This window comes from Urocitellus parryii, chromosome 5, assembly GCF_045843805.1.
Source record: "Urocitellus parryii isolate mUroPar1 chromosome 5, mUroPar1.hap1, whole genome shotgun sequence".
Classification (NCBI taxonomy): Eukaryota; Metazoa; Chordata; class Mammalia; order Rodentia; family Sciuridae; genus Urocitellus; species Urocitellus parryii.
In genome coordinates, this window is record NC_135535.1 from 187,002,416 (window position 1) to 187,029,059 (window position 26,644).

The window sequence follows — 26,644 nt, forward strand, 5'->3', positions numbered from 1 at the left end:
CTAAGGTCGTGGGAGAGTGCCATCAGACAAGGTGGTCTCTCCGAGGACACAAAATGCCAGGCCCCACCCCAGTCTGGCCCTTCTCCTAAGCTGTTTGCCCCTGACTGAACAAACCATCCTCCACTCCATGTGGCTCTTCGATCCATAGTTCAGCTAAGTCCCAGAACTACTTCCCATCTCTGGAAGGCTCATAGTTGAATTCAGGAGTCTAGGATCTTCTGAGGCCCAAGGGGCACAGCCTGGCTGGTAGGTGGAAATTAGGAGACAGATTTCTGAAGGAGCTTCCCAGCCTGCCCCAGAAGTGGTCCTATCTGTGGGAGTGTGCAAGCTGAGGCTGAAGAGTCACGGGTCAGGAATGCTGAAGAAGAGAGTTCTAAGGACAGGCCACATGGCCCCTGCCAGCTCTGCAGGGCTGTGGTTCCCTGATGGTGGAACTGCTGAGGGATGAGGAAACCTTACCCGGCTTGTCCACACGCAGGAATGAAGGGGAGAGACCATTTTGGTGTGTTTGCTTGTATGCTTGTTTCAGACCCTATGGCCTCAAATCCTTCCCTAAGAGCTACTTCCTTTTATCCTCACCACAGGCCTAAGAAGCAGGTCTTTTAACAACCCCTTCATGGAGCACACTGCAGCTCCAAGGGCCTAGGTGACTTGCCACAGCTCCTGTAGCTCTGGTGTTTCCACCCGGGTCTGCTGACGCAAAGCTTTACTCTTTCATTCAGGTTTGTCTCTCTCAGTATCCCTGGGCTTCCTGTTCTTACTGGTTGCCCCCACCCACCAACACATGCTTGACTGTGCTCATCTGATCCCCTCTTCCCTGGACCTGGGTCAGGTCCCAACTCCTGCAGGGAGCCCTCCCAGCCCACTTCTGTCTGCAGGGACCTGCCCTCCTTACAAATAAAGAGGGAGACTGGGTCTCAGAAGTATAAACAGAGAACAAGGAAGGATGGAAATCATGACTGGAAGCAAAGTGATTTCTGAGATGGGTGGGACTCAGGTCTGAAAGATAAGAAACCTATCTGAACCCCTGTTTCTTCCTCCTAAACAAAGACTGAAGTTGTTTATTCCTATGTCTCTTGTCCCTCTTTTGGGAGAGGAAGAGAGACGCCCTCAGATTTAGAAATGAACAAACCCATAAACCACCATGTCCTCAGTGACTACCATGTGCCATGTGCTTTTTGACTTTTAAAAATTTATTTGTTTATTTTTACTTATTTTGGGAACTCACTGAGTTGCTTAGGGCCTCACTGAGTTGCTGAGGCTTTGAACTTGCCATCCTCCTGTCTCAGCCTCCCAAGCCACTGGGATCACAGGTGTGCGCCACCGTGCCTGGCTGCCATGTGCTTTTATACACAACCATCTCGAATTAAGGGCCCTTGCCCCCATTGTACAATTGAGGAAACCAAGGCACAGAAAATGAGTCACCTGGCCCAGAACACAGTTTGTAAGTAGTAGAGCACAGCATTGACCCAGTTCTGCCCCGCTCTGCAGTGTGAACTATTTCCACTTAGGCAGCTCCTCTCCCTCCTCATCCCACCTCAGGGCAGAACTTCTTAGTGCTTTAGAGCCCCCTTGAGAAAATGGGAGGCTTCCCCTTCTGTTTCTAACAGGAGACATCTTCTGGGGATGGTGTGATTTCCCCCTGAGATCTGGGCATGAGGCAGGTGTTAGTGTGGTCTCCAAGCACCCCTCCATGGGGAGTGTTTCATGCTTGGTGCTAGTTAACATGGAGTTCACCTCCATATTCATCTAGTGACCTCCGTAGTGACCACAAACCCTGGCATCTCCTTCCTGGACTTAACTCTCAGCATATTGTCTTATCACCTGCCACCTTGGCCCACTCACCCAGAAGATTCTGGCCAATATCACAAGAGGGCTGGATGTCCTCCTGGTTCCCGAGTCCTGAGCTCCTCAAAAGTCATAGACGACAGAGGATGCAGGGGCAGACCAGCCTGTGAGGCCTGAGAGGAGGTAGTGAGCCACCATGAAAGAAGCAGCTTTAGAAGTGGCCTGGGAAGGCGGTCAGGGGCCAGCCATCTGTCTCCCCAAGTCATTCCGAACACTTCTGAATTAATACTGCTTATGGGCCCACTGCCCCAGGGCAGTGTCAAAGCTGGAGGGAAGAGGCCCCCTTCTAGCTCCACAATTCCTTTCCTAAAAGGACAAGTGAGTGCCTGGACATGTGGGCCTGTTCCTGAGGCCTGCTGTGCAGCACCTAAAGCCTTCATTTCTCTATCTTGTTTGAGGGTCTGAGAGCTGTGTTTCCTAAGCCAGCCACAGCTCACACTTTGCTGAAGTAGGTGGCTACCTCCTTGCGTGGAGGCCGAGGCCCGCCCCCAGCCCAGCCATTGCCCATCAGAGGCTCCTGGCCCAGCCGCAGTGGTGGTTTGCATTTGTGCCAACTGGTCAGCAGCCTGTTGATGGCACCTTGGTCGGTGATGCCACGCAGCTTTTCCCTCTCTTCCTCAGTACCCTCGGTGGGGCTGTGGGAGGCGGATGGAGAGGTAGCTGTGGCCAGTGGCCCGTGAGCATGACCCAGCTCCAGGTCATGGTTCATGGCTTCAAAGAACTGCTGGATGCAGACCTTGGCGAAGGCCTTGGCGTGCTCTGTGCACGTCTCATCAAAGAGCTTGCGCTCGATGTCGATGTAGTGGGACCAGTACTTGCTCTTGAGGAAAGCAGCCTGTGTGAAGCAGGGCCTCACGGAGCGCACCACAAACGCCAGCAGTGTAGTCAGCAGCACGAAGGACCAGCCCAGTGCCTGCAGGGAGAGGGAAGCGTTAGGCCTCCTGCCTCCGAACCTGTACAAACCCCCAAAGCACTCTCTGGGGCCTTTAGTGAGGAGAGCAGGAACTGGACAAGTGACTTCACTTCACCTCTTGGCCTCCTCTGTTTCCTCAACTGCAAAATAGGCATGGGTATACCCACCTCTTGGGAATGAGAGCTTGTGTGAGGCATCTGCTGTGTTGGCTGGGTCCTCGTGCACAGGGGTAAACTCCAGACCCTGGAGTGAGTCGGCCTGGTTTGAATCCTGTCTGCACTGCTCAGTAGCTGACCAAGAGTGACACAACCTGACTACTCTATGGCTAGTGATAGCACCTATCTCATAGCTCCCATGAGGACTAAAAGAGGTAATAGACTTAATAGCGCCTGGTGCATACATAGCACCCACTAACTTTTAGCCACTGCCCTTCCAGTAGGCCCTCAGGACCATGTCTCTTCCTTTGGGAAAGCTTCTTCACCTCCCCAGGCCATAGTGGCCCTTCTTCCTCAGAGTTCTGTGCCTCTCCTTTAGCTCCTGCTACTGACACCTGCACCAGGTGAGCCTCTTCTCCACGTGGGTGGAGCTGAGGCCTCAGGGGTCCCAGAGAAGCCCTGGACAAGCTCTCAAACTCGGCTGAAAAACTGGACCCTTGTCTCTAGCTCTGCTCTGTCAGTACTGTGAGGGCGCTGAAGGCCCCACCTGGGCCCCCAGCTGCACACAGCAGCATTGGACAGGTCAGAACGGGGATGTGGGACAAATGCATATACTATCCCAGGGGGCCAGGCCAGGAGCTGCAGAGCATGTGGTTGGTCTAGGGGTGAGGGGGGGGGGGGCTCAGGCTGCTCAATGAACAAGTGTGTGCCCAGAGGGGCTGGATCTTCAGATGTTTCAAATGAACTTGGAAATGTGATTTTTATATAAAAAATTCTGAGTTTTAGAGGAAGCCAATTAATTCTAAAGGTGACTTTAGAGTTAAAATTCTGAAGGCCAAATGAAATGTGTCTGTAGGCCAGGCAGCCATGGCCTCTGGAGGCCCTTTCAGCTTGTGATGTGGTAATTTAAAGGTCAGGTAAAGGAACAGCTGCTTAGACCCTAAGGCCTGGGGTGGTGGGACAAGTGCCCACAGGAGTGGAGACACTGGTCTGTCTGGGAGAGAAACAGAGCTCGGTTTGGGTACTCACAGTGGGAGACTCACAGGTGGCATCTGGGTGGTGAGGGAGGCCTCATAGGAGAAGGGTCCCCCAGCTGCAGAGGGGAGCCCGGGGGTTTGCACTCACCAGAGCAGAGTGTGCATATTTCTCCAGGCCTTCCAGGGCAGGCCCAGCCTCCTGCCCCTCTCCTTGACTGACCATCAAAGGGCTAACAGAGCGGTCCTTTAATTCGTATCCCAACTGTGGATCTCCCTTACCCACGTGCTCCCTTCCAAGACACCCAGACCCTCAGCTCCCACTCTTTGAGCAGGGAGGTGCCAGATAGGGGCATTTGCCAGGGAAATATACCCAAATGGCCCAGCCACCCACCAGCTCTCCAAGGCCCAGGCTGGAAGAGAAAATGATGCAAATTCCCTCAGCTTCTAAGCTCAGAGCTCAGGATGGAGGAGATGGGGTCAGCTGAGCTACTGGGTCCTCTTTAGGGACCTCAGGACAGAGGACAAATCTGCTACACTGAGAGAGCCACAGCACTTTCTCCAGGTGGCCCCAGTCTCAGAGAAAGTTCATTGGCTCTGCTTTCAGTCTCGACTGGGGAAATGTCCCCCCTCTCCCACTCCATCTGGAGGGAACCCCATTTTGAGAGTTGGGGGAACAGGGCCTTCCAAGAGGGACCCTGGTCTGTGCGCAGACCCGGCCCCCTCACCTGGGAGATGCAGCGCAGGTAGCGCACGGCCACCTCACGGGCCAGCAGCCAGTCGCCATCATAGATCTCAGGGCAGGGCACCCGAGCCAGCAGGCGGGCGAGCTCGGGAGCAGACAGGCCAGGTGTCAGGCTGCCATTGCCCAGGGCAGCCACGGGCACAGCAGTGCAGAAGGCACAGAGGAAGCACTTGCCATCGAGCAGTGTGACGGCCACCCAGACGACAGGTGCAATGAGGGCTCGCTGGGCCATGGAGCAGAACATGTAGCGCAGCACAGCAGGGTCCTTGGCCCTGCGGCCAGGAGGTCGCTTCCACTCTTCAGCCAGCATGGACACGTTGTTGTTCAGGACCAGGCCGAGCAGGAAGAGCACCAGGGGAGGTGCCAGCAGGATGCCTGCGCTGTAGGCTGCGTTGTAGCCTGGCAGGCAGGGACAGTTGAAGTCGAAGGCTGAGTACATCTGGGCGCTGGCCAGTGCCATGATGCCACAGATGCCATTCATGAAGGACTCCTGGTTGGACTGCAGGAACTGAAAGATCATCCGGAACTTGTCCATTGTGTCCCCCACAGGGCCCTGCGGCCTCTCCCCACCTCACTGTTGCCTCCAAAAAGGCTCCTGCAGCCCTCCCTGACCACCTGGCACCCACCTCATGACTCAGCCCTCCCAGCTGGGACCGGCAGAGCTCAGGGCAGAGGCTGAGGTCACTGTCACTTTGAGGAACCTTCTGGTCAGGTGCTGGCCCAGAGGGCGCAGCTTGGCCAATCCTGTGGGTTTAGCCAGGGTTGTGCCCCTCCCTTCCCCACCCCTCCCTGACTCCTGTCTCTCCCCAGCTGCCTCAAGGGCCTCACCTGATGGGGACCAGCTCTCTGTGAGTGTGGGAGGGTGGGGAAGGGGAGGGCACAGGCTGGGAGGACAGTGTGTCCAGCAGGGTGGAGTCTGAGGGAGTCCCTGGTGCTGCAGAGGCCTCCAGGCTCCTGGGAAGCATATCACCCTCCCTCTGCATGTCTTTCCTCCACATTGCATCAGGATCCCAGGGCCACCTCCATCAGACACACAATGATGGTCTGCCGATGTGGGGGTGGCAGTGGTGGGGTGACTGCAGCAGGGGTCAGGGAGATGGGAAGGGTTGGGAGGTGATGTTGGTCACCATGAGGATGGCAGTGGTGGCGGTGGACATGGTGTAATTGTGGGCATGACATGGAGTAAAATGTCCTGGATTTGAAGTCGGAGGACCTGTAGTGGACAGGCTGCCTGGGCAGGGAACTGTGGTGTGCAGGTACCTTCGTGTCAGACCTGCCTGTGCCTCTGTGTGCTCTGCAGGTGGGTTGCGGATGGCGAATCCTTTCCTGCCTCCACCTCCTAGCTCTATGTCCCCAGATAAAAAGTTAAGGGGTTGGTGGGGTGCTGCCTGCCTGGAGCCTGTGCCTCCAGAGTGTCTGCAGGACCAGGGCCTCCTCCCTGTACTCATCAAAGGGGAGGGGCTTGATGGGCTCCCTTTGATGTCCACAGCTCTCCCAGAAGGGCAGGTCAGATCTGGCTCCAACTGGATGGTTCCTGTCTGGGGCAAGGGGTGGGGGTGGGGGTGAGGCAGAACCCAGACAGGGTGTCTCCACGGGGCCCACAGATCTGTGCCTCCCCATGTTTGTGCCCAGGCATGAGCTTGCTGTGGCTCCTGTCTGCGCCTGTAGGAGTGCATGGAACCTCATTAGTGGGCTTTGTATCTGTAAAGTTGACAAAAACAGCCTAACTCAGGACCAGGGAGGTTCTTGGCATATGTGATAGAAAAGAATTTCAGCACAAGGAAAGGCATAGATGGAGGTTTATTTAGGAAGGTAGATCTACATTTAAGGGGGAATGTGGGCTGTCTGGAGAGTACCTTGGGCCAGGGGTCCCTCATATGTAGAAGGGCTGTATCAGGGGATGAACTGGAGGTGGATCCAGGGTGGAGCTGCACAATTTCACACCGATGTTTCCTGCACTTGTGTATCTTCCTCATTTTACAGGGGCATGGGCCAAGATTTACAACTGTGCTTTATGTATCTCGACCGCTGATGGGTATTTCCTTTAAGATTCAGTATTTCTCTCTCTTTATCCTGAATCTCGAACTCAGAGAAACCCTGTGGGATAGGCACTGCCCCATTTTACAGAGGTGGGGACTGGGGCTCAGAGAAGGTAAGTTATTAGCTAAAGGTTACCCAGCTTGTAGGTGCGGAGGTGGGATAGGAGCCCAGGCTAGCCCTCTCACAGAGTTAGAGTAAGGGTTGAAGAGAGGTCAGGGCAGTGGGGTTTTGGCTTTTCTCTTCTGGCTGTATCAAGGCCCCCTGTTCTACTAATCCAGGTGGAAATGCTGGTCTCACAAAGGGCATACAGATGGGGAAAATGTTGCTCTGGGACAACTGGAGCCCTTAGGCTGGTAGCCCCTAGAGGGCCCTTGTCAGCGGCTAACCTGGGACACCCCTTGGTGGGAATGAGGATGAAGGAGATCAAGCAAAGGAGGTGCATTGATGTGCACTGGCCCATTGCAGGCATGGCCAGCCAAGGGTCCAAGCTGCAGCTGGGGCCTGGCACACAGCCCCAGGAGTGGTGGGTGGGGATGAGATGGGCCTAGGATAGCTCCGGAAACCAGGAGGGGTGGCCCTAGGTAGCTATCTAGAATCTCTATCGTGCCTATCTTTGTTGGACATGGCTCCCTGTAGCAATGTCCCTGTTTAATGGTATCCAAGGTGCCTACTTTACCCTCATATTTATGCCCTGCAAATTCTAACTGCAATTTTATTTTAAAATCTTTGACATAAGGGCTGGTGGTGTAGCTCACTGGTAAAATACTTGCCTAGGATGTGCAAGGACTTGGGTTCAACTCCCAGTACTATTAAGAAAGAAAGAAAGAAAAGTCTGATATTGCTGGATGTGGGGGTGCACGCCTGTAATCCCAGTGATTCAGGAAGCTGAGGCAAGAGGATTGCAAGTCTGAGACCAACCTCAGCAACATAGTGAGACCCTAAGGACTTAGCAAGACCCTGTCTCAAAATAAAACATAATGGGCTGGGGTTGTGGCTCAGCCGTAGAGCGCTCACCTAGCACATGCCAGGCCCTGGGTTCTATCCTCAGCACCACATAAAAAAATAAATAAAATAAAGGTATTGTGTCTAACTACAACTAAAAAATAAATATTTAAAAAAAAAACATAAAAAAAGGGCTGGGGATGTGGTTTATTGGGTAAGTGACCCTGGGTTCAATCCCCAGTTACCCCTTCCCCAAAAAGTCTGATATTGAAAAATGTGCTCACACCGGCCAGGTGGTGAATGTCTGTAATTCCAGGGGCAAGGAGGCTGAGGTAGGAGGATCACAAGTTCAAAGTCAGCCTGAGCAACTTAGCAAGAATCTACCTCTAAATAAAATATAAAACGGGATGGGGATGGCTCCATGGTTGAGTGCCCCAATACCCATCCCCCCCCACACACAAAGTTCCAAGCGTGGTGGTGCACACCTGTAATCCCAGTGGCTCAGGAGGCTGAGGCAGGAGGATTGTGAGTTCAAAGCCAGTCTCAGCAAAAGGGAGGCGCTAAGCAACTCAGTGAGACCCTGTCTCTAAATAAGATACAAAATAGGACTGGGGATGTGGCTCAGTAGTCGTGTGCCCCTGAGTTCAATCCTAGGTAACCCCCCCGCCCCAGAATGTGCTTACTGAAGCAACCTCAAGTTTTTTGTTTTGAGAAGTTTAAAAAATTTAATTTGGATATTTTATGGAAACTCAGCATTTAACACATTTCCTAATACTTTGTTTATTTTTATGATAATTATATAAGATGATCATTTTGTTTTGTTTTTCATCAAGTTCTATGTGGATGTCTCCAAATCCCCTGTTTATCCTAGTGTCATAAACCGATGTCATCATGGTAGGACCCAGGAGGTGAAGAGGTGAAGAGTGTTAGGAACAGGCGTTTCTTCTGAAGGGTGGATGGGCGGGGCAGGTTGAGGGGTGGGGGTGGGAAGGAGGAGGGTGTGGCCTTATGAGCACCAGCTGAGGCCAGAGAGCTGGTTGTTGTCCATGGCACAGAAGGGACACAGGCTGCCTGGGACGCTATGCATTGAACATTTGTCCCCCCCACGTTTACAAGTCAGAATCCTAACCCTCAACATAATGGTATTAGGTGGTGGGGTTTGGGGGAGGTAGTTAGGTCATGAGGGTGGTGCTCTCATGGAGGGATTAGTGCCATTATAAAGAGACTCCAGAGAACTCTCTTACCTTTTAACAGGTGGGGACACAGTGACAAAGTGGCCTTCTATGACTGGGAAGGAGGCCTTCACCAGAACCCAACCCTGCTGACATCCTGGTCTTAGACTTTCAGCCTCTGAACTATGAGAAATAAACGTGTGTGGTTTGAGGCAATTCTGTGTTATCTTGTTACAGCGTCCTGGACACCTCACCTTCACTTGTGCTGTCCCTCACTGTCCACAGAGTCTGACTCAAGGCCCTGCCTGCTCACTTGTTGTCCCTTAGTGAAAACTGCATCCCAGAGTGGTTGAGAGCAACCTAACTGGTGACCCAGGTTCGAATTTTAACCGTGTCCCATAGTAGCCAGGGACTTTTGGGCAAGTATTTAAGTATCTAATCTGTGGGGGCCTCAGCCTTCTCATCTGTGAAATGGGGAGAATGATAGACCACCTCTCAGGGGGTTGTGAGGGTGCTGTAGGAGGATGCAGGTGAAGCACTCAGCACAGTGCCAGGCCCAGCATGGGCTCTCTGCAGACGATGGTTACAACATTACGGCAGTAAGAACACACCTGAGCCTCAGCAGTGTCTTCGAAAGTTTGTATTAGGTCATGCAAAGGGGGCCCCTGGGGAGAGTGCCTGCCTGTACCTTTAGGAAAATGCCCGATTTGCATAGGAGAGTCACCCAGCAACTGGTGGAGCAGCCAGAGCAGGGGGCAGTGGAGGAGGCAGGAGCCCATGGCGGATGTGTGTTTTCAGAGGACCAAGGTCTATTTTTGGTGCTGGGGATTGAGCCCAGGACCTTGCGCAGGCTAAGCAGTGCTCTACCTTCGAGCTCCGCCCCAGCCCCGGTATGTGGTCTTCACCTCAAGAGGACACAGGCTGCTCACCTAAGTCCCCTACCTGCTGCAGTCATCCCAGCACTGGGTTTACATTTGGCCTAAGGCTGGCGGGGACCCAGTTAGGGCCCTATAGGGAAAGTGAGGCTGGGAGGAAACAATCCATTGTTCTCCTGAGCTGCTGGTCCTCAAGGTCCCCAAGAGATTGTGCCCTAGGTGCCACGGGCGGTGACTGGGGATCACGTCTGTTCCCTCCAGGGTTTCCTGGCAGCAACTTCCACATAAGCTACTGTACCCACTTCCTCGCCCCAGGCCCTGCCTCTGGGGATACCAAGTGTCTTGAGGGTGGCACCATGAGATGGGGGCCATCTGCCAGCTGGGACCCTAAGTGACTCTGCAGAGCAAGTCCCTCCCCCATCCTGCTCTCCTGAGATTTTGCTTGAGTTAGACATTAAGTTCGTTATGTTAAGCCATTAACATTCTTGCTTTACTTTTACTGCATTCTATCTATCTATCTATCTATCAATTATCTATTATCTATTTTTGCAGAACTAGGGGTGAAACCTAGGGACACTCTATCACGGAGGGACTACATCCACAGTCCTTTTTATTTTTTATTTTGAGACAGGGTCTTGCTAAGTTGCTGAGGCTGGCCTCAGACGGGCCCTCCTTCTGCCTTAGTTGCCTGAGTTCCTGGGGTTACAGGCGTGTGCCACTGCACCTGGCTGCATTTTATTTTTATATCTCAAATCCAGCCTGAATAACATAGTCTTTTATCTTCTTTCAATTGATTAATTAATTTATTTATTTTGGCATTTGGAATTGAGCCCAGGGGTGCTTTAGCACTGAATTACATTCCCAGTCCTTTTTATTCTTATTTTTATTTATTTATTAAATATATTTTTTAGTTATACATGGACACGATATCTTGATTTTTGTTTACTTATTTTTATGTGGTGCTGAGGATCAAACCCAGTGCCTCACATGTGTGAGGCAAGCGCTCTGCCACTGAGTCACAACTCCAGCCCTTTATTTTTTATTTTGAGACAGAATCTTGTTAAGTTGCTGAGATTGGCCTTGAACTCGTGGTCCTCCTGCCTCAGCCTCTGGAGTTGCTGGGATCACAGACATGGGTCATTGCCCAGGCTGGTACAGTGTCTGTGTTACATTTTAAGCAGGACACGCAGAGTCGGTTCTACCTCCTAAATCTCTCTCTCTTTTTTTTAAAGCAGTGGAACAACATCTTTTTTAAAAAAATATTTCTTTATTTTTTAGTTATTGACAGACACAACATCTTTGTTTGTATGTGGTGCTGAGGATCGAACCCGGGCCGCACGCATGCCAGGCGAGCGCGCTACCGCTTGAGCCACATCCCCAGCCCCCCCTCTTAAATCTCTGTAACTTACCACATCCTCCATCTCCATTCTCATCCAAGCTCATCAGCGCTCACCTGCCTTTTACAGTTCACACTGGGCCCCAATCAAGCCCCCCTGAGGCTATGGCCAGAGTGATATTTTAAAAGCAAATGTCTGATTGATCTATGGCTTCATTCCCTGCAGTAATGAAGTCCAAAATCCTTCACACAGCCTACAAAATGTCACTCTCCCCCCAGGGTCTACACTTCAGCTCATCAGGTTTCTTTCTATTCCCTACACAGGACAAACCCCTTCCTATCTCAGGGCCTTAGCCCATGCTTTGCACGTTCCTGGAATGCTTATCCTCCTGTTCTTTACTGCAAAATCCCTGTTCATCTTTAAGTTCTCAGGTTAAGGCTCCCCACTTTAGGGAGATCTTCTAGTCTCCTGCTGATAGAGGCTTTCATAATGTCCCTTCAAGCACAGGTTACAATCTTAATTACTTAGGGAGTGTATTTATTGATAATCTGGGGCTCAGATATGGCTAAAGGTCCATATCTGTCCTATTCATTACTCTATTCTCGAAGCTTAAGTATTCTGGGTGCATAAAGAGCTCAATTAATAAGTGCTGGGTTCATTTAAGTAAGTGAATGAAATGAGCCTTGGCCCAAGATGAAGTCCTGGGGAGACACAAACAGGAGACAGTACCTGCCTTTCTCTCCAGGTTTCCCTCCAGTCTGTGAGGAGAGTGAGGAGGGCTAAAGGTGGTGGACGTTCAAAGCTCACTGCCAAGGCAGCCCAGCATCACCTCTGCTCTCCCCATCTGCCATCCATTTCCCACTGGTCTTCTCTAGACTTTCAGGGATACACTCCCCATTCCTCAGTCCTCCAGCCTCCCCCGGCAGAGCTTCTCAAGCACAGGCAAGGAGAAGAAATTTCATTTGGTCTCAAGGGGTTGGGTAGAGCTAGGCCCTCACCAGAGAACTCCTTAATTTTTCTATGGGACCCTGGGAAGTGGAAGCATGCTGGGGTGGACACGATTCCTCGGCTCCCATCTGGTCTTTTGATCCTACTACCTCCCCTTAAAGTCACTCCTGTATCAGTATCACAAATTGGGGCAGGCTCCAAACTCCCTACCCTTCCATTATAGTCATGGGTGGGGCAGGTGCCCAGGGATTTATATGAATCCCACAGAACCACTCATCTGCTTGGCCTGGACCCATCCCTGGGTGAGCAATTCCCTGTCCTGGGCACTTGCCAATAATCAAGGACTTTTTCCCTCAGTCCTTCCCTCCTGAGCCTCCCAGAAGTGCTGGATTCGAGTTCATTCCTGTGGCATTTTGAAATTCAGCTGCCTCTGCATTCTCTGCCTCTTGGATGCTCTTTCTTTCTCTGGCTTCCCCCTCTTCTTCCTCCAAAACTCATCCTCATCTCACTCAAGACTTTCTCACCAAGGGCCCTATCTTTACCTGAAGCTTTAAGCATCTTCTTCACATGGGTGAATCCCAGCTATCACCCCTTTTCCTGCAGGACAAAGTCAAAGTCTAGAATGGAACCCTGAAGGCTCCTCCCACCCTCCCCTCCTCCTGCAGATCTGGTAGACCAGAAGGCTGCAGCTGCTTGGTTGCACAAGGAGGAGATTTGTACAGCCAAAGCCCAAGCTTCTAGCACATTTCTGCCCTGTGACACTGTGTCTCCGAGGGAGACTCCATGTATAGGATGAAGTCAGTGGTAGGGAGCAGTTGGGCGGGGGGTATGGGGTGGACTGTAATCCAAAATTGGTTGAGGCTTGGAAAATGAGCTTGGGTCCCCAAGACAGTGGCTTTCCTGAGGAAGGAGGATCTTTTTTTTTTTTTTTAAATATTTATTTATTTATTTATTAGTTTTCGGCGGACATAACATCTTTATTTGTATGTGGTGCTGAGGATCGATCCCAGCTCTGCGCGCATGCCAGGAGAGTGCGCTACCACTTGAGCCACATCCCCAGCCCCCAATGGAAGGAGGATCTTTAGGAGCCAGGTGAAAGCCTGCTACCTGTGTCCCTTACTCTCTGGTGGGGTGGCATCCATGCCCTAGGCCTCTTGCTTTTATATACAGTGCGGCAAAGAGGTTGGGGCTTGGAAACCACATCGTCTAAGGACTGAAGAAGGTGGGCAATGCTTTCAAAGGATGTCAGGGAAGAGGATCCTGAAAATGTGTTGCTGAAACCTGGTTCCCGGCCTCGGTTGCTGTAGCCACTGGTGGGGTCACAGCCCTTTGCTGCAGGAGGGGCTCTTCACAGCTGGGGGTGCCCTTCAGTGTTAGCGGCTGGTCTCAGCCAGCGGGACCTGGTTCCTAGGCAGCATGAGCAGGACCTGTGTGGGGATGGTGCTGCAGTCCTCCACAGCAGGAAATGCCCGCTTACCTTTGCAGCAGACCCCAGTTGCCTGCCAGTATCTGTTCAGGTTCTTGTGAATTTTAAGAACAAAACCCACAGACAATGGAGAATGAGATGAAAGAGTAGGATTTTTTGCAAATGAGAAGAAAAGAAATAGAGCTCTCACCAGGCGAGAGGGAACCCTATAGGAGATTGCCATTCAGGTGTGCTAGTCTGGAGGTTAATATGGCTGCCAGGTAGGTGCATTGATCACTATATATGTTTATCAGGTATTGGAAAAATACCAAGGCTATTGGTTTGGCCTGTGACCTTCTGGTCTCTGGTGCCCCCCCTTTTTTTTCCTTTTGGTACCAGGGATTAAACTCAGGGCTCTTGACCACTGAGCCACATCCCCAGCCCTATTTTATATTATTTAGAGACAGGGTCTCACTGAGTTGCTTAGTGCCTCGTTTTTTGCTGAGGCTGGCTTTGAACTCGTGATCCTCCTATCTCAGCCACTGGGATTACAGGTGCGTGCGCCACCACGCCTGGTGCTCATGCCCTTTTTAGCCCTTGAGTCTGAAGCCTTCACTCAGTGCATCCCACTTCCCTTATCCAGCAGCTCCAGGACACGAGAGTTGGCTGGTATGTTTGGAACTTTTTCCAGGTTAATTTCATGGAGTGACGTTTACATTTAGAGCAGTCTTTATGGGGCCCATTGCACTTAACTGCTGCCTATTTTACTGTCTGTCTATCCTGACTATGGGCTGAACTCTTCAGTCCTCTGGCCAAGGCCCTCTACTTTTGCCAGGATGGACTGTCACCTTATTTGATTGTGTGTTCACGGCCCTGTCTCTCTCTCTCTGTCCAGAAGCTCCAGTAAGACAGGAGCATGTCTGTCTTGCTCTCTGGGTCTCTAGACATTCAATAAATGTCTGCTGAATGAGAAAACGCAATTGGCCCAGCCCTTCACCAGACTCTTAGCCTTGGTTCTTGCTGTTCCCTCCCTTGGGCTTCCTCTGCACTCTTTCCTCTTTTCTCTTTTCATATGTCAAAAACTTCCCCATCCTTCAAGACCATTCAAATGTCACCTCCACTGCGGAACCTGCCCTGGTCCCCCAGCTTGGAACTTTACTTCTCCCTGCAAAATCAAAGGCACATGGCTCCTCCATTATATTGCACTGTTCATTCTGGATTACCCCTTTTTCTGCACCATCCCTGTTCACCAAATTGACAATGAGCTTCTTGGGGATAGTGACTCTTGTACACTAAGAGGTGGAAAATTTCAAGCAAGACAGGAAACAGGACACAAAATGTAATAAAAGTATAGCAAAGTATACCAGAGGAGAAAGGAAAGATGTCCTAAAAGGAGAGGGTGATCTCCTTTGTTCCCTAGGTTTATGGGGGCCTTAGAGAAGTTTCTAGAAAGTCTCATCCAGGTACCATCTCTTAATTCAATATTATTTTTGTACCAGAGATTGAATCCAGGGGCACTTAACCACTGAATCACAACCCCAGCCCCTTTTTATTTTTTATGTAGAGACAGTGTCATGCTCAGAGCCTCACTAAATTGATGAGTCTGGCTTTAAACAAGCAATCCTCCTGCCTCAGCCTCCCAAGCAACTGGGATTACAGGCCCACCTCTTTTTTTTTCTTAATACAAAGTTTTTTAAATATTTTTTTTTTAGTTGTAGAGGAGCACAATGCCTTTATATTTTATTTATTTTTATGTGGTACTGAGGATCGAACCCAGTGCTTCACACATGATAGGCCAGCACTCTACCACTGAGCCACAACCCCAGCCCCCACCTCTTAACTTTTGATTGACAGTAGGACTGCATCAGATTTTAAAATCCCTACTGTACATGGTCTTACCACAGGAACTCAAGTGAAACTCGTGGTGGGGGAGGGGAAATTTTGCTATGATAATAAGATTAAAATGAGATGTTAAATATCTAAATGCAACTCTTGGTCATCTTGGCCCAGGCTGACTAATTCTAACTGGAACTTGTTTTTTTTTTTTTTTTGATTTTGCTTTTATAGATTTTATGGTAGTGTTGTAGGGACAAACGAGGCAAGGCACCAAAGATAGCAGGAAACAGTTTTATTTGGCTGCAGCCAGGCTCAGAGGGCACAGCTTTTGCTGTAATCAGTCAATCCCCTGAACCCCGAGCTCAGGTAGTTTCAGAATTTTATACCCAGCATTAAGGGGAGGGGCTCAGAAGTTCACAGTCGGCAGAAGTTCACATAAAAGCAGCTTTTTCTTTACTGTTCTGGGCAAGTAAGCCCTTCAAGGACAACACCTGAGAAGGGGAGAGCTTCTTCTCCTCTTTCTTTCCTCCCCCTGCCAGCTGTTACCATGGAGCCCAAGTGGTAACTTCTCTTATCTTAGAAATGTAGACATCTCTATGAAGCCCAGCTCAAGGCCAGAGGCCTTGTTTACACATTTTTACAAACTAGTATACTGGATATGTTTGTGGGTAACTAGTAAGGGGGTGTCCAGCACACCTGGAGTGCTGATTTCTTCCCGGCCAATGGCCAAGTAAAACAGGGCAACATGAAAATAGGAAGTTTATCTACATTGAACTCTTTTGCAGAGACTCTTTTGCTGACAGTCCTAAAATCAGCCATGGTGAAGATTTCTGGAGAAGCCCAGTTATGACTTTTCTGTGGAGAAAGGGGGTGCCTCTTCAGTAGGTCTGCTTTGCTTTTAATTATCCTATTCTCCTGGGCGTTGGAATTTTTAGTCTGCATAAGGTTCACAAAAGCCCCCTCTTCAGGGTGATTTGTGGTTTTTTTTTATACTTTTATTTTATTTCTTTATCTTTATGTGGAGCCCAGGACCGAACCCAGTGCCTCATGCATGCTATGCAAGTATTCTACCACTGAGCCCCAGCCCCAGCTCCTGATCTGTGTTCTTATAGCAGAGAGAAGTTTTAAATTCTGTGGCTAACAGGTTTTTTGGTCAAGGAATGCAGTGTCCTATTGACTTAAATCAGAGCAGAGCCAGAATGGCTTTGGGTAAACTGCTTTTTGAAAGAAAGCACGTGGGCTGGGATATATATATATATATATATATATATATATATATATATATATTTTTTTTTTAAATAAAAGAAAGTATGTAGGGGCCAGAACATAGGCCGTAATGTCACCTACCTACTGGTCAGGATGCCACCTCTCATCCCCACCTTCTTCTTCAATTGCTGTAGCAATTTGCCTAAATCATGCCCTACCCTAGTGCCATTTCAGACATTTGCATGGCCTGACCACATCAGGAGGTGGTGGGAGCTGGGCTGCAGAGATTTTCTGTTCTCACGAGATCCCTTGGCAAGAGCCCAGGAGAGCAGAGATGGCCAGGATGGAGGGAGCTGGGCTCCAGGGGAGATTTCCAGGGGCCTCTGTACTGTCCAGGGGACCCTAAGGAAGTATAAAAGCCTTGAGTAAACCCAGCTCTGCACATGTGTAGCAATCATCTGTTCTGGCAAAGGCAGGTGTGTGTGTGTGTGTGTGTGTGTGTGTGTGTGTGTGTGTGTAGGATGAATCATCAGGGAGGGGCAGAGGAGGCCCTGGGTTTCTGAAAGACTAGATCTTCCCCTAACTCTTCCTGTTAAGTTTCTGGAGAGTGAGTGACAGTTTTCCCTGCAGATCTGACACTGGTGTTTCAGGGACTTTTGGTTCTGAGATAGATCCCACACCCATACCTGGCTCTGGGCATTGCTGGCCAGGGGCCAACTTCTCAGTGAGGGCAGCATGGAAAGCCCTGGAAGGGGTAGTGTATAGGACTGTGTTGAGCTCAGGGGTCAGGCTGAGGGTTAGGGAGGTGGAGGTGAGTGGGAATGTGAGGGGGGCAGTTCCTGCCAAATGAAGGGGAAGAGAGGGCTAGAAGGAGGAAAGGGCTGCTCTGGGCCCGCCCCAGCATGGTTGGCTGGAAACAGAACTGTAGAAGCTGGGAAAGTAGTAGCTACACACAACTACCCCCTTGACATAGAAACACAGAAAAATACACTCAACAGGAAAAATGAAACAATTCATTGAGTGGCCAGTAAGAGGCACTAATTAGGGCTTTCTAGAGGAACTCAAAGGCAGAGCTTACTAGAACTTACTGACAGAAGCTAACTTCTATCAACTAACCTTGATAGAAGCTTTAGGAAACCCAACAAGGGCATTGAAAACCAACCAATCAACCAGCCAACCAACCAACCAACTAACCAACCAACCAACCAACCAACCAACCAACTAACCAAATGGTCTAGAGGGCAGACTGATGTGGTAGCTCAGAGCAGACTCCAGAACCAGGCCTCCTGGCATCCAATTCCAGCTCCTACATGGGTGACCTTGAGCAACTTAGCCTCTTTAGGCCTCAGTTTTCTTTTCTAAAAACTTGAGCTTATATTCATACCTACTTCATTAGGTTATTATGAGGATTAAATGAGTTAAAATACCTAGAGAAGTTAGAACAATGCGGAACACATAATAGTCACCAAATAAGCATTGCTATTATGATTATTTTTATTATTTAAAATCAACATCTAGGACCCAGAACCCATAACAGTTCTATTTAGACTTCCCCCTACCTCAATTTTAAAATCAGTGCATTGTAATTGTATATAATGGTGGGATTTGTTGTTACATATTGTACACGCACACAGTATCTATGATACACAGGTTTGGTCCACTGACCAGAAACATGAATATTACTCAAGAGCTTGTTTTGAGATTCTGTGGTCCAGTCCTGGATGCATTGAATCAGAACTGGCACTTGACTAGAACCCACATTCATAAGCTAGGCTGAGACTGGGCCATTTGAGAAGGAGGCCAATGAGGGTAGACTGTCTGCCCTGGGGTCCTAAGGCCTTGGAATATGGGTGTCAACATGGGCATTTCACATGGGTGCACTGTTGCCATTCAAGCCTGGCAGGGTCCCTACACATCAGTGTGTTGGGACAGCCTTGTGCCTGGAGCCACCATGGGTGCACGGTGGCTGAGGCCAGCCCCCCAGAACCCTGGGGATGCCGCAAGGTCAAGTGGAGGTTTGCTGGAGTACCAGGTACTTAGGAGGTGGTCCACCTGCTCTTGGCTGCAGACTGCGCGCAGGTGGGCCTTCCCACTTCCGCCATCCAGGTCGTCTAGGGGCTCAGGGGGCTCCTCCCCCAGATCCCGGCGCAGCCCGCGAGCCCGCAGCTCACTCTGCATACTGGCGAAGAAGTGCAGCACGCAGCGGTGCGCGAAGTCCCGGGCATGCTCACAGCACGTCTCGTCAAAGAGCTTCTGTTCCAGGTCCACGTAGTTGCTCCAGTATCTGCGCTGCAGCAAGACTGTCTGGTCGAAGCAGGGCCTCAGGCAACGGGCCAGGAAGGCCGCCACAATCAGCAGCAGGGTGATACTCCAGCCGATGGCCTAGAGGTTGAGGAGGCATGAGGTGGGGTGCAGTGGGGCTCAGGTGCTGTGATACTGTGGAGGTGCTCCAAAGCTCCCTCTTTACTACTCCCTTCATCCTTCCTCAAATCTATCCACTTTCCCATTTAGTCATGCATCCTACCAGCCATTCTCCATCCATATTCATCCATCCATCTATCCATCCATCCATCCATCCATCCATGCATGCATGCATCCATCCATCCATCCATCCATCCATCCATCCATCCATCCATCCATCTTTTCCATTTATTCTCCCATTCTTGTAGCTACTCATCTGTCTGTCCAACCATCTCTCCACTCATCCATCCGGTCATCTATCCTCTTATCTGACTATATGTCCATCATCTTCCCATCCAACCTTCCTCCCATCTTGTCCATATCCATCCTCTTAGCTATCCACCTTCCCACCCATTCATGCTTCCATACTCTTAACCTTCTGCTTATCACCCACCCACCCATCAGCCATCCTCTCTCATCTTTTCATTTAGTCCTTCATGTGATCCTCATGTACATTCATCCATCCATCCTCTCATCCATGCACACATTCATGCTCTATTTTGTGGAAGGCACTGTGCTAGGAATGGGGACAGGGAACAGTGTCCAGGCAGTGAGAAACTGGAAGCCATTCTCCAAGGCTGGAGCCCACACCTAGCAGATTCTTCTTTACCTTCCAAAATTGCCTCTCTTCAAGACCCAGCTTAAATCCTGGAGCAATGAGAAATCACTCCTCGAAACTACAAAGCCATCTGAATGCTTGTCATTTATAGATATGATTCCCATCATTTTCAAAACTGTCTCATATGGCTGCACACAAGACCCTTCCACCCAAATTTAAGGTGAATATTTTATACACGAGGAGAAGAAAATCAGACAATTTGCTGAGCTTAACATGACTGATGGCTAACAGCTTAGTTAGGGTTTAAACCCTTGTCTGACTTCACTTTCCCCTGAACTCAGGAGAGCTTAGAGTGTTGAAGCCCACAGAGACCAGCAAGGTTGAGGATAGCAACCCTTCCCTGCTTTATTTTGCCCAAGAAACCGAGGCCCAGAGGTCAGTGCCATGGCCAAAGTCACAGTCTGAATCAGAATCAAGTGCTGCCTGAACACTGGTCCTCTCTCACTGCACCGCAGATCCGTGTTTGCCACCAGCCTGTCTGCCCCCCACAGAAGACAGGGCTTGGGTCTTCATGGCCTGTAACCCTAGTGGTGCTCTGTGTGTAATGGGCTCCTGTAATGCTCTTTGGTGGATACACTCCAGCACAGGGATCTGGGGGTGGTGGTGATGGAATCTGAGATCTGGAAGTGGGCCTGGGTTTGCCCCCAGGATAATGGAGTGGGCACCCTATAGAGAGCCAGGCACTGAGGGGAACCTGCACTGTGGTGAGGGGTTTTAAGGAATAATGACACATGCATTCAGATCCCCCACCCTGCCTCTTATATGCTGTATGGCATTGAACTTGTTAACTAAAAACTCTCAGAGCCTCAGTTTCTTCATTTGCAAATGGGATGATAGTAATTGTATCTGTCTCTGAGGGTTGTGCTGAGAATGAAATGAACAAACACATAGAAAATGCTAATACCTGTGACAGGCACCGCAGGTATCGAGACACGGCCTTTCGAGCAGGGTTGTCCCTGACCAGCTCATCTTCTTTGCAGGGCACCTTGGCCAGGAAGAGCTGCACTTGGCTGGGGGTCATGTTGGCAAAGTCCAGAAACTTCTCAGGGTCCACAGAATTGCTGAAGGCACACACAAAGCACTTTCCATCAAGGAGGGCCAGCAGGATCCAGACCATGGGGGCAGCCAGCGCTCTCTGCAGCACAGAGGAGCACATGTACCTGGGAGCAGAGGAAGGAGGAGTCACAAAGGGCAGGCAGAATTCAACTGTGGAGTCAGCCTGAGTTGGAGTCTGAGTACTGCCATTTCCTAGATGTGAGGGCTTGGACAAGAAACTTAACTTCTTTGTACCCCAGGTCCTCATCCTTAAAAATGGGTCCTAACAAGGAGCGGACTCAGGGCTGAGGAGAGAATTCAGAGAGGCCACACTCGCTAGACCCTTAGCAGAACAGAGCTTGACTCCAGGTTGGAGTGCAGCAGGGGCTGGTGAGCATTGCGAATTGCCAAGATCATCGGCTGATTTTGATACAGGGCACGTGTCACAGGGGTGCTACAGGTGAGATCCTTGTCCTTGGGGAACTTGCGGGAGAGGGCATGCAGCCTTTAAGTAAACCACTGCTTCTCATTACATGTAGAAAACTGCTCTGCGTGCCATGGTTACCCCTGGTGAATGTGGCAAGTTAAAATCCACGGCAAGTGTGACAGATGTGGCTTGGGGAATTCTTGGGAACCCTGTATCATTCATATTTTTGTGGCACTCGTCATGGAAAGGTGACCAATGATAGGAACAGAACTACACATGTATTTCTTGGGAAGTTGAGGCAGGAGGATGGCAAGTTTGAGGTCAGCTTGGGCAACTAAGTAAGACTCTTTCTCAAAATAAAGTAATAATAAAAAAAAGGGACTGGAGATGTGGTTTGGTAGTAGGGTGCTTGTCTGGCATGTGCTACGCCCTGAGTTCAATCACTCTTACTGCAAAAATGTAGATCTTTCCAGATGGAAACTGGTTACTGGGCCTCTATGAGCTGAAGGAAGTTGGGGAAGGAGGGGGCACACCTGACAGTACCCGGGGGCTGGGTGGGGGAGCCCCTGACAGTGCCCAGGGATTGCTGAGAGAAGAGGTGTGGGATCCTACCAGATGATGCCCGAGTCCTTCCTCCGGAGTCCCTCGGGCCGGCACCACTCCTCCACCATCACCACAGACTGCCGGTTGACCAGGAGACCACAGAGGAAGAGGGCGAGCGGGGGCGTGAGCAGCAGGCCCAGGCCGTAGAGGGTGTTGTAGCGCGCCAAGCAGGGGCAGTTGAAGTCGAAGGAGGAGTACAGCTTGATGGTGACCGCGGCCAGCAGCAGGCAGATGCCGTTCATCACAGACTCGGAGCTGTTCTGGAAGTGTTGGAAAAACAAGCGGAACCTGTCCATGGCTGTGGTAGGGTGGGGGCAGCTGCCAGATGGCCCCAGGAGTTCTTTCTCCTTTTCCAGGGGTCTGAGGAGGAGGCCGGGTCTAGTCCTCAGCCCAGCCCCTAAAGACTTAAGGCAGAGGCAGGCTGTCTCCGTGAAGGCTCTTCTGACCAGGCAATTGTCCCCAGTGCTGCTCCCTCTGCGCTGGGCAATGTGTCACTGCTCTGTGACCAACCAGCCCAAAGTACCTCTAGGCAAATGGGTGCCACTCTGTCACTCCACCCCTCCCCACCTCATTCTCCTTTTCTTTGGGGATTTGGATACTCAGGCCAGACAGCTGGGGGGAGAGGCAAATGCTGGGTGTGGTAAGGCAAAGATGCAGATGGGGCCAAATTGTGCTTTCTGGTCTTGGTCAAGAACATGACTTGGCTCAGACCAGGATTTCTGGTGGGCTCCTGGACTGGGATCAAGCCCAGGAGCATCTGTCCTGGCCTGGGGGCTTCTGGAAGAGAAGACTCCTGGGAAGAGCCTTAAACTGTGCTTCCACATTGGCCTTGAAAAGGGTTGTGGGAAGGGGGGGGCTTCCAGGTGGGGGTTCTGCATAATCAAAGGCCAGGAGGTGAGAAGTGTCAGATGGGAAGTGAAACTCAGTGGTGGAGACACAGAAGGAGGCCCCAGGTTCAACCCCAGCACTGCAGAAAAAGAGGGGGGAAAAAGAGACAGGGGTGTTGGGAAGGGGCTGCAGGGGGCGTGCTACCTCCCTCGTGTCCATTTTGTTCTATGCTCCCCCCAGTCTGGCTAAACACAGCTTCTACCACACACCCTGCAGCCTCCTGAGCTTGGCATTAAGTCCTCCTGATGTACCTGACTCCCACCTCTACACCTTTGCCGATGCCAGGCCTCCCTCCCAGACACTTATCCTTCCCTCCTGCCTGCCCTCCAGCAGGCAGCTCAAATGCAGCCCTTTTACCTTACCTCCCACCCAGCCCTGGGGAGGGCTGCCTGAGCCCGTTTTTAAGCCTTCCCGGGTGTGGGGGTGATGTCCCTTCTAGGTAGCACAGGACCCGGGCCTGCACCTTTTTGTTTCCTAGAGCATCTAGGTTGGTGCTAAGCAAATGTTTGTAAGTGATGACAAATGTTTGTTCTCATGATGTTGACAGGGGGACCCCCTTTATTTCCTCTCCAGCTCTGTTCTTTCTCTTTCCACCTCTTGATTTGTACTATCCTCTCTCTCTGCTCCTAAGAAGCAAATGAGTGGACATAGGTCTTGCCTTCAGTCTCTCTGTCTCTCTCCCTTTGTCTCTGTCTCTCATTCTTTACTCTTCTGTTTCCCTAACTCTCTCTTTCTCTCTCTCCGTGTCTCTTTCTATGGTCCCTTAATAAATATTTCTGAGTGTCTCTGTCTCTCTCGGTTGTTGCTTCTTTCTGTCTTTCTGTCTGTCCTTTCTAACTCCCCTGTCCACATGTATTTGACAGTCCTTTTTCTGAGTAGCCTGGCAACAGCCACAGTAGCCCCGGGGGCCTGTTCCTGATGAGGGAAGTCACCTGGGCCTCAATGAGGGGTCAGGGTGGTTGAATATCCAGACCCCAACTTCATAGGCTCCTCCTCAGCCTTCTTTTTTTCTAGCTCCTTCAAACCTTGCCCACAGCCACTGATAAGGTAAGGGAAGCCTGAGACTGGGATGGACTTGACCCCCACTGGCCCCTGCTCCATCAGGCCTGGAGTCAACTCCAAGTAATGTCCTTAGTGAAATGCCTGCCTCAGCCCTGTTGTCCCTTCCTTAGGCCCTGGGTCCTCATGGTCATGCGTGTGCTTCCCACAGCCCTCTGGAGCATCCTTCTGAATCTGTCCCACCGACACTCCATCTCCATGAACTCACCCTGACTACCGTGGCTGCACCAACCAGCATTCCTTCCATACTCTCACGCAACTTTTAGAAAATGAAAGCATCTCTACTTTTTTTCTTTTCCTGATAAAACGCCATTATGGCCAGGCGTGGTGGTACACACCTATAATCCCAACTACTTGGGAGGTGGAGGCAGGAGGATCACAAGTTCAAGGCTAGCCTGGGCAATGTAGTGAGACCCTGTAGCACCAACCAAACCAAACACTCAAAAAACCCCACTATTGTAAAAAATTCAAAGATGGCACTATATCTTCCCATCATTGCACATGCAGAGAGTCTGCCTGTCTACAGTGGTGCGTGTCCTTCCAGACTTGTGTCAGGGCCCTGTGGCCCAGGCTGGCTGGCCTGCCTGGAGTTTCCCAGGCTGGGGAAGGATTGACTGATGGGTGCTACTGCTGGTCCAAGGAGCTCCAGCAGCACCCACAGCAGAGGCAGCCTATGTGCCATCCCCAACCGTGACTTCCAATTTGGAGCAAGTCTCAGATACCACCATGCCTTCTCCTACCACATGTGACGTCACATAGGTCTCTTTCTGTGCCTCAATCTCAGCTTCTCTGAGGGATGACAGCCCACCTTGCTGTGTGATGGACTCCCGGAACCTGCTAAAGGAAGACAGTGTAGTTCACTTAGCCTCTATTTTTATTTCACATAATATGCATGTTAGTCCTGGTCTTCCAAGACAGGATTAACTGTGTGGGGAAAATGGTGGGGGTAGAGTTGAGAGGGCAAGTCCCCTGGAGGTCATCAAAGTGGGACCATGTGGAGGAACAGGCAGGTGTTCTGGGGCAGGAGTTGGGAACCTTTGTCTCCTAACATCATGGAGGACAACCTCTACCACAATTTCAGGTGGAGGGCAGTCCCACAAAGGTTGGGTGTCCTGTCTGAGGTCACACAGCCTGGTGGGGACAGATTCAGGAAGAAAGTTGGGATCCTCTTGTGCCTTTTTGCAGTAGTCACCCACTGTGCTGTTGACCACAATAGGGTGCAGGCTCCTCCACCCTGAGCCTGCAGAGCAAGAGAACTGGTCTGGGAGGGTCCTCAGCAACACTTGCTCCCATTCTGGTCTGCAGAGTAGGGTGGCCTGAGGTAGGGCTGCTTCTCACCTTGGAAGTCTCCAGAAAGGATCAAACAATGCTTCTGGGAGGTCAAGGTGAGAGGTGAGACAGCTTCAGGTCAGCCCAGGCCCCTGGGTTCCTGCAGGGCAGTGGTGTGCAGTTGAGCACCGACAACTGCCTTGCTAGGTATTTACTGGGAAATGCTTTAGCAGCAAAAAGATGAAGGACATCAACCATAATTTAGAGATATTATTTCTCACAGGGCAAGGAAATGGCTGTAAAGTTTTTAAAAATCTACATTTTCAGGACTGTCTAATTTCATGATTTTTAAAAAATTTCCAATAAAATCATAAAACTTTTTCTTTTTTTTGAGGGGGTGTGTGTACTGGGTTTAGCATCCAGGAGTGCTCTATCACTGAGCTACATCCCCACTTCTTTTTATTTTTCATTTAGAGACAGGGTCTCACTAAGTTGCCCAGGCTGGCCTTGAACTTGTGATCCTCCTGACTCAGCCACCTGAGTCAGTGGGATTACAGGTGTGCATCACTACCCAGATGTCAAAACATTTTTAAAAAATTTTTTTTAATATTTATTTTTTAGTTTTCAGCGGACACAACATCTTTGTTGGTATGTGGTGCTGAGGATCGAACCTGGGCCGCACGCATGCCAGGCGAGCACGCTACCACTTGAGCCACATCCCCAGCCCGACAAAACATTTTTATTAGAAAAATTCAAAGAGATAAAGGAACAAGGTGAAATGGTTAACACATTTGTTGCCTTAAGCCTGGGCTTGCTGAACCAGAAGAAGAAACAGAGGAAAGAATAGGAGAAGGACTTAACTTACTCCTGTGTCTGGGAAGATATTAAATTGCACATCTGCTGTGTGACAATGCCTATAACCAGACTTTCTCAATCTCCCACTCCATCCCAGAGTTTGGCAGTAAAGTTCTTCTGGGTCTTTTAATTCTAGGAGGGATTTCTTTCTTTCTTTTTCTTTTTTTGAGACAGAATCCTGCTGTGCTGCCCAGGCCAGGCTTGAACTCCTGGGCTCAAGCAATCCTCCTGCCTCAGTTTCCCAAGTAGCTGGCACTACAGATGTTCACATTTAAAAAATTCTTCCTCCTCCTCCTCCTTCTTTTCAGGGCCTCATCATACATACTAGGCATGTGCTCTGCTGCTGAGCTAAATCCCCAGCACCTCCTTTTAAAAATGTTTATATTCATATATAAATGATGGCTCTGCTGGAGAAACTCATTATATATCTGGTGGCAGGGGTGCACATGCATGCATGGTTGTACATACATGGGTGTCTCCTGTGTGTGTGTGTGTGTGTGTGATGTGTATATATCTGCTGTGAGGTGGGCATGTGTGTAGTGTGTGTGTGTGTGTGTGTGTGTGTGTGTGTGTGTGCACTCAAATCCGCGTGTGATTAAGTTACCACTTTGTGTATAATGAGAAACCCTCCCTGAGTTGCTCTTTTTTCTTTTTCCTTCTAAGGAAAGACAGTGGAGTGTGTCCCTCTTCTTTCAGGCTGGGGAGGGTGTCTAGAGGAACAGTAGGTCCCTCTCTGTCCAAGAGTGACAGGATTTTGTCAGCTACCTTGAGGACAGAGGCCTTTCTGGGTCCTGGCAGACCGGGGGGAAGCCATGTGTCACTAATGTCACCAGAGTCACATGGCCCCCAAGGGACAGGAGGGAGGAAAACAAGAAAGCGAGACTATTTAACCAAGGACACGGGAGCAACTGAGTAATCATTCAGGAACAACTTAAAAGAAATCTCGACATCATTTTTTTTATACTAAAATAAATTCCACAGGGTTCAAAGATGTAAGCATAAAAATTAAAATCATAAAAAAATCAGAAAGAAA

General features: G+C 50.2%; 2 protein-coding genes across 2 annotated transcripts; both read right to left on the reverse strand.

Annotated features, from left to right (window-relative positions):
• Window positions 1–2,281: 2,281 nt before the first annotated feature.
• On the reverse strand, window positions 2,282–5,170 carry Calhm1 (calcium homeostasis modulator 1). The gene is made up of 2 exons (XM_026401110.1): window positions 4,619–5,170; window positions 2,282–2,761 (listed from the first exon to the last, which is right to left on the reverse strand). Exons 1-2 carry the CDS (start codon window positions 5,168–5,170, stop codon window positions 2,282–2,284), a joined length of 1,032 nt encoding a protein of 343 aa, XP_026256895.1.
• A 13,134-nt stretch (window positions 5,171–18,304) lies between these two features.
• Calhm3 (calcium homeostasis modulator 3) lies at window positions 18,305–21,836 on the reverse strand. The gene is made up of 3 exons (XM_026401111.2): window positions 21,550–21,836; window positions 20,380–20,635; window positions 18,305–18,778 (listed from the first exon to the last, which is right to left on the reverse strand). Exons 1-3 carry the CDS (start codon window positions 21,834–21,836, stop codon window positions 18,305–18,307), a joined length of 1,017 nt encoding a protein of 338 aa, XP_026256896.1.
• Between the last annotated feature and the right edge of the window lie 4,808 nt (window positions 21,837–26,644).

Coding starts and splice junctions, on each gene's coding strand:
- Calhm1 (XM_026401110.1), bottom strand. CDS start 5,170: ATGGACAAGTTCCGGATGATCTTTCAGTTCCTGCAGTCCAACCAGGAG. Junction 2,762..4,618: donor ACCTGCGCTGCATCTCCCAG/GTGAGGGGGCCG, acceptor CTCTCCCTGCAG/GCACTGGGCTGGTCCTTCGT.
- Calhm3 (XM_026401111.2), bottom strand. CDS start 21,836: ATGGACAGGTTCCGCTTGTTTTTCCAACACTTCCAGAACAGCTCCGAG. Junction 20,636..21,549: donor AAGGACTCGGGCATCATCTG/GTAGGATCCCAC, acceptor CTCTGCTCCCAG/GTACATGTGCTCCTCTGTGC. Junction 18,779..20,379: donor ACCTGCGGTGCCTGTCACAG/GTATTAGCATTT, acceptor CTCAACCTCTAG/GCCATCGGCTGGAGTATCAC.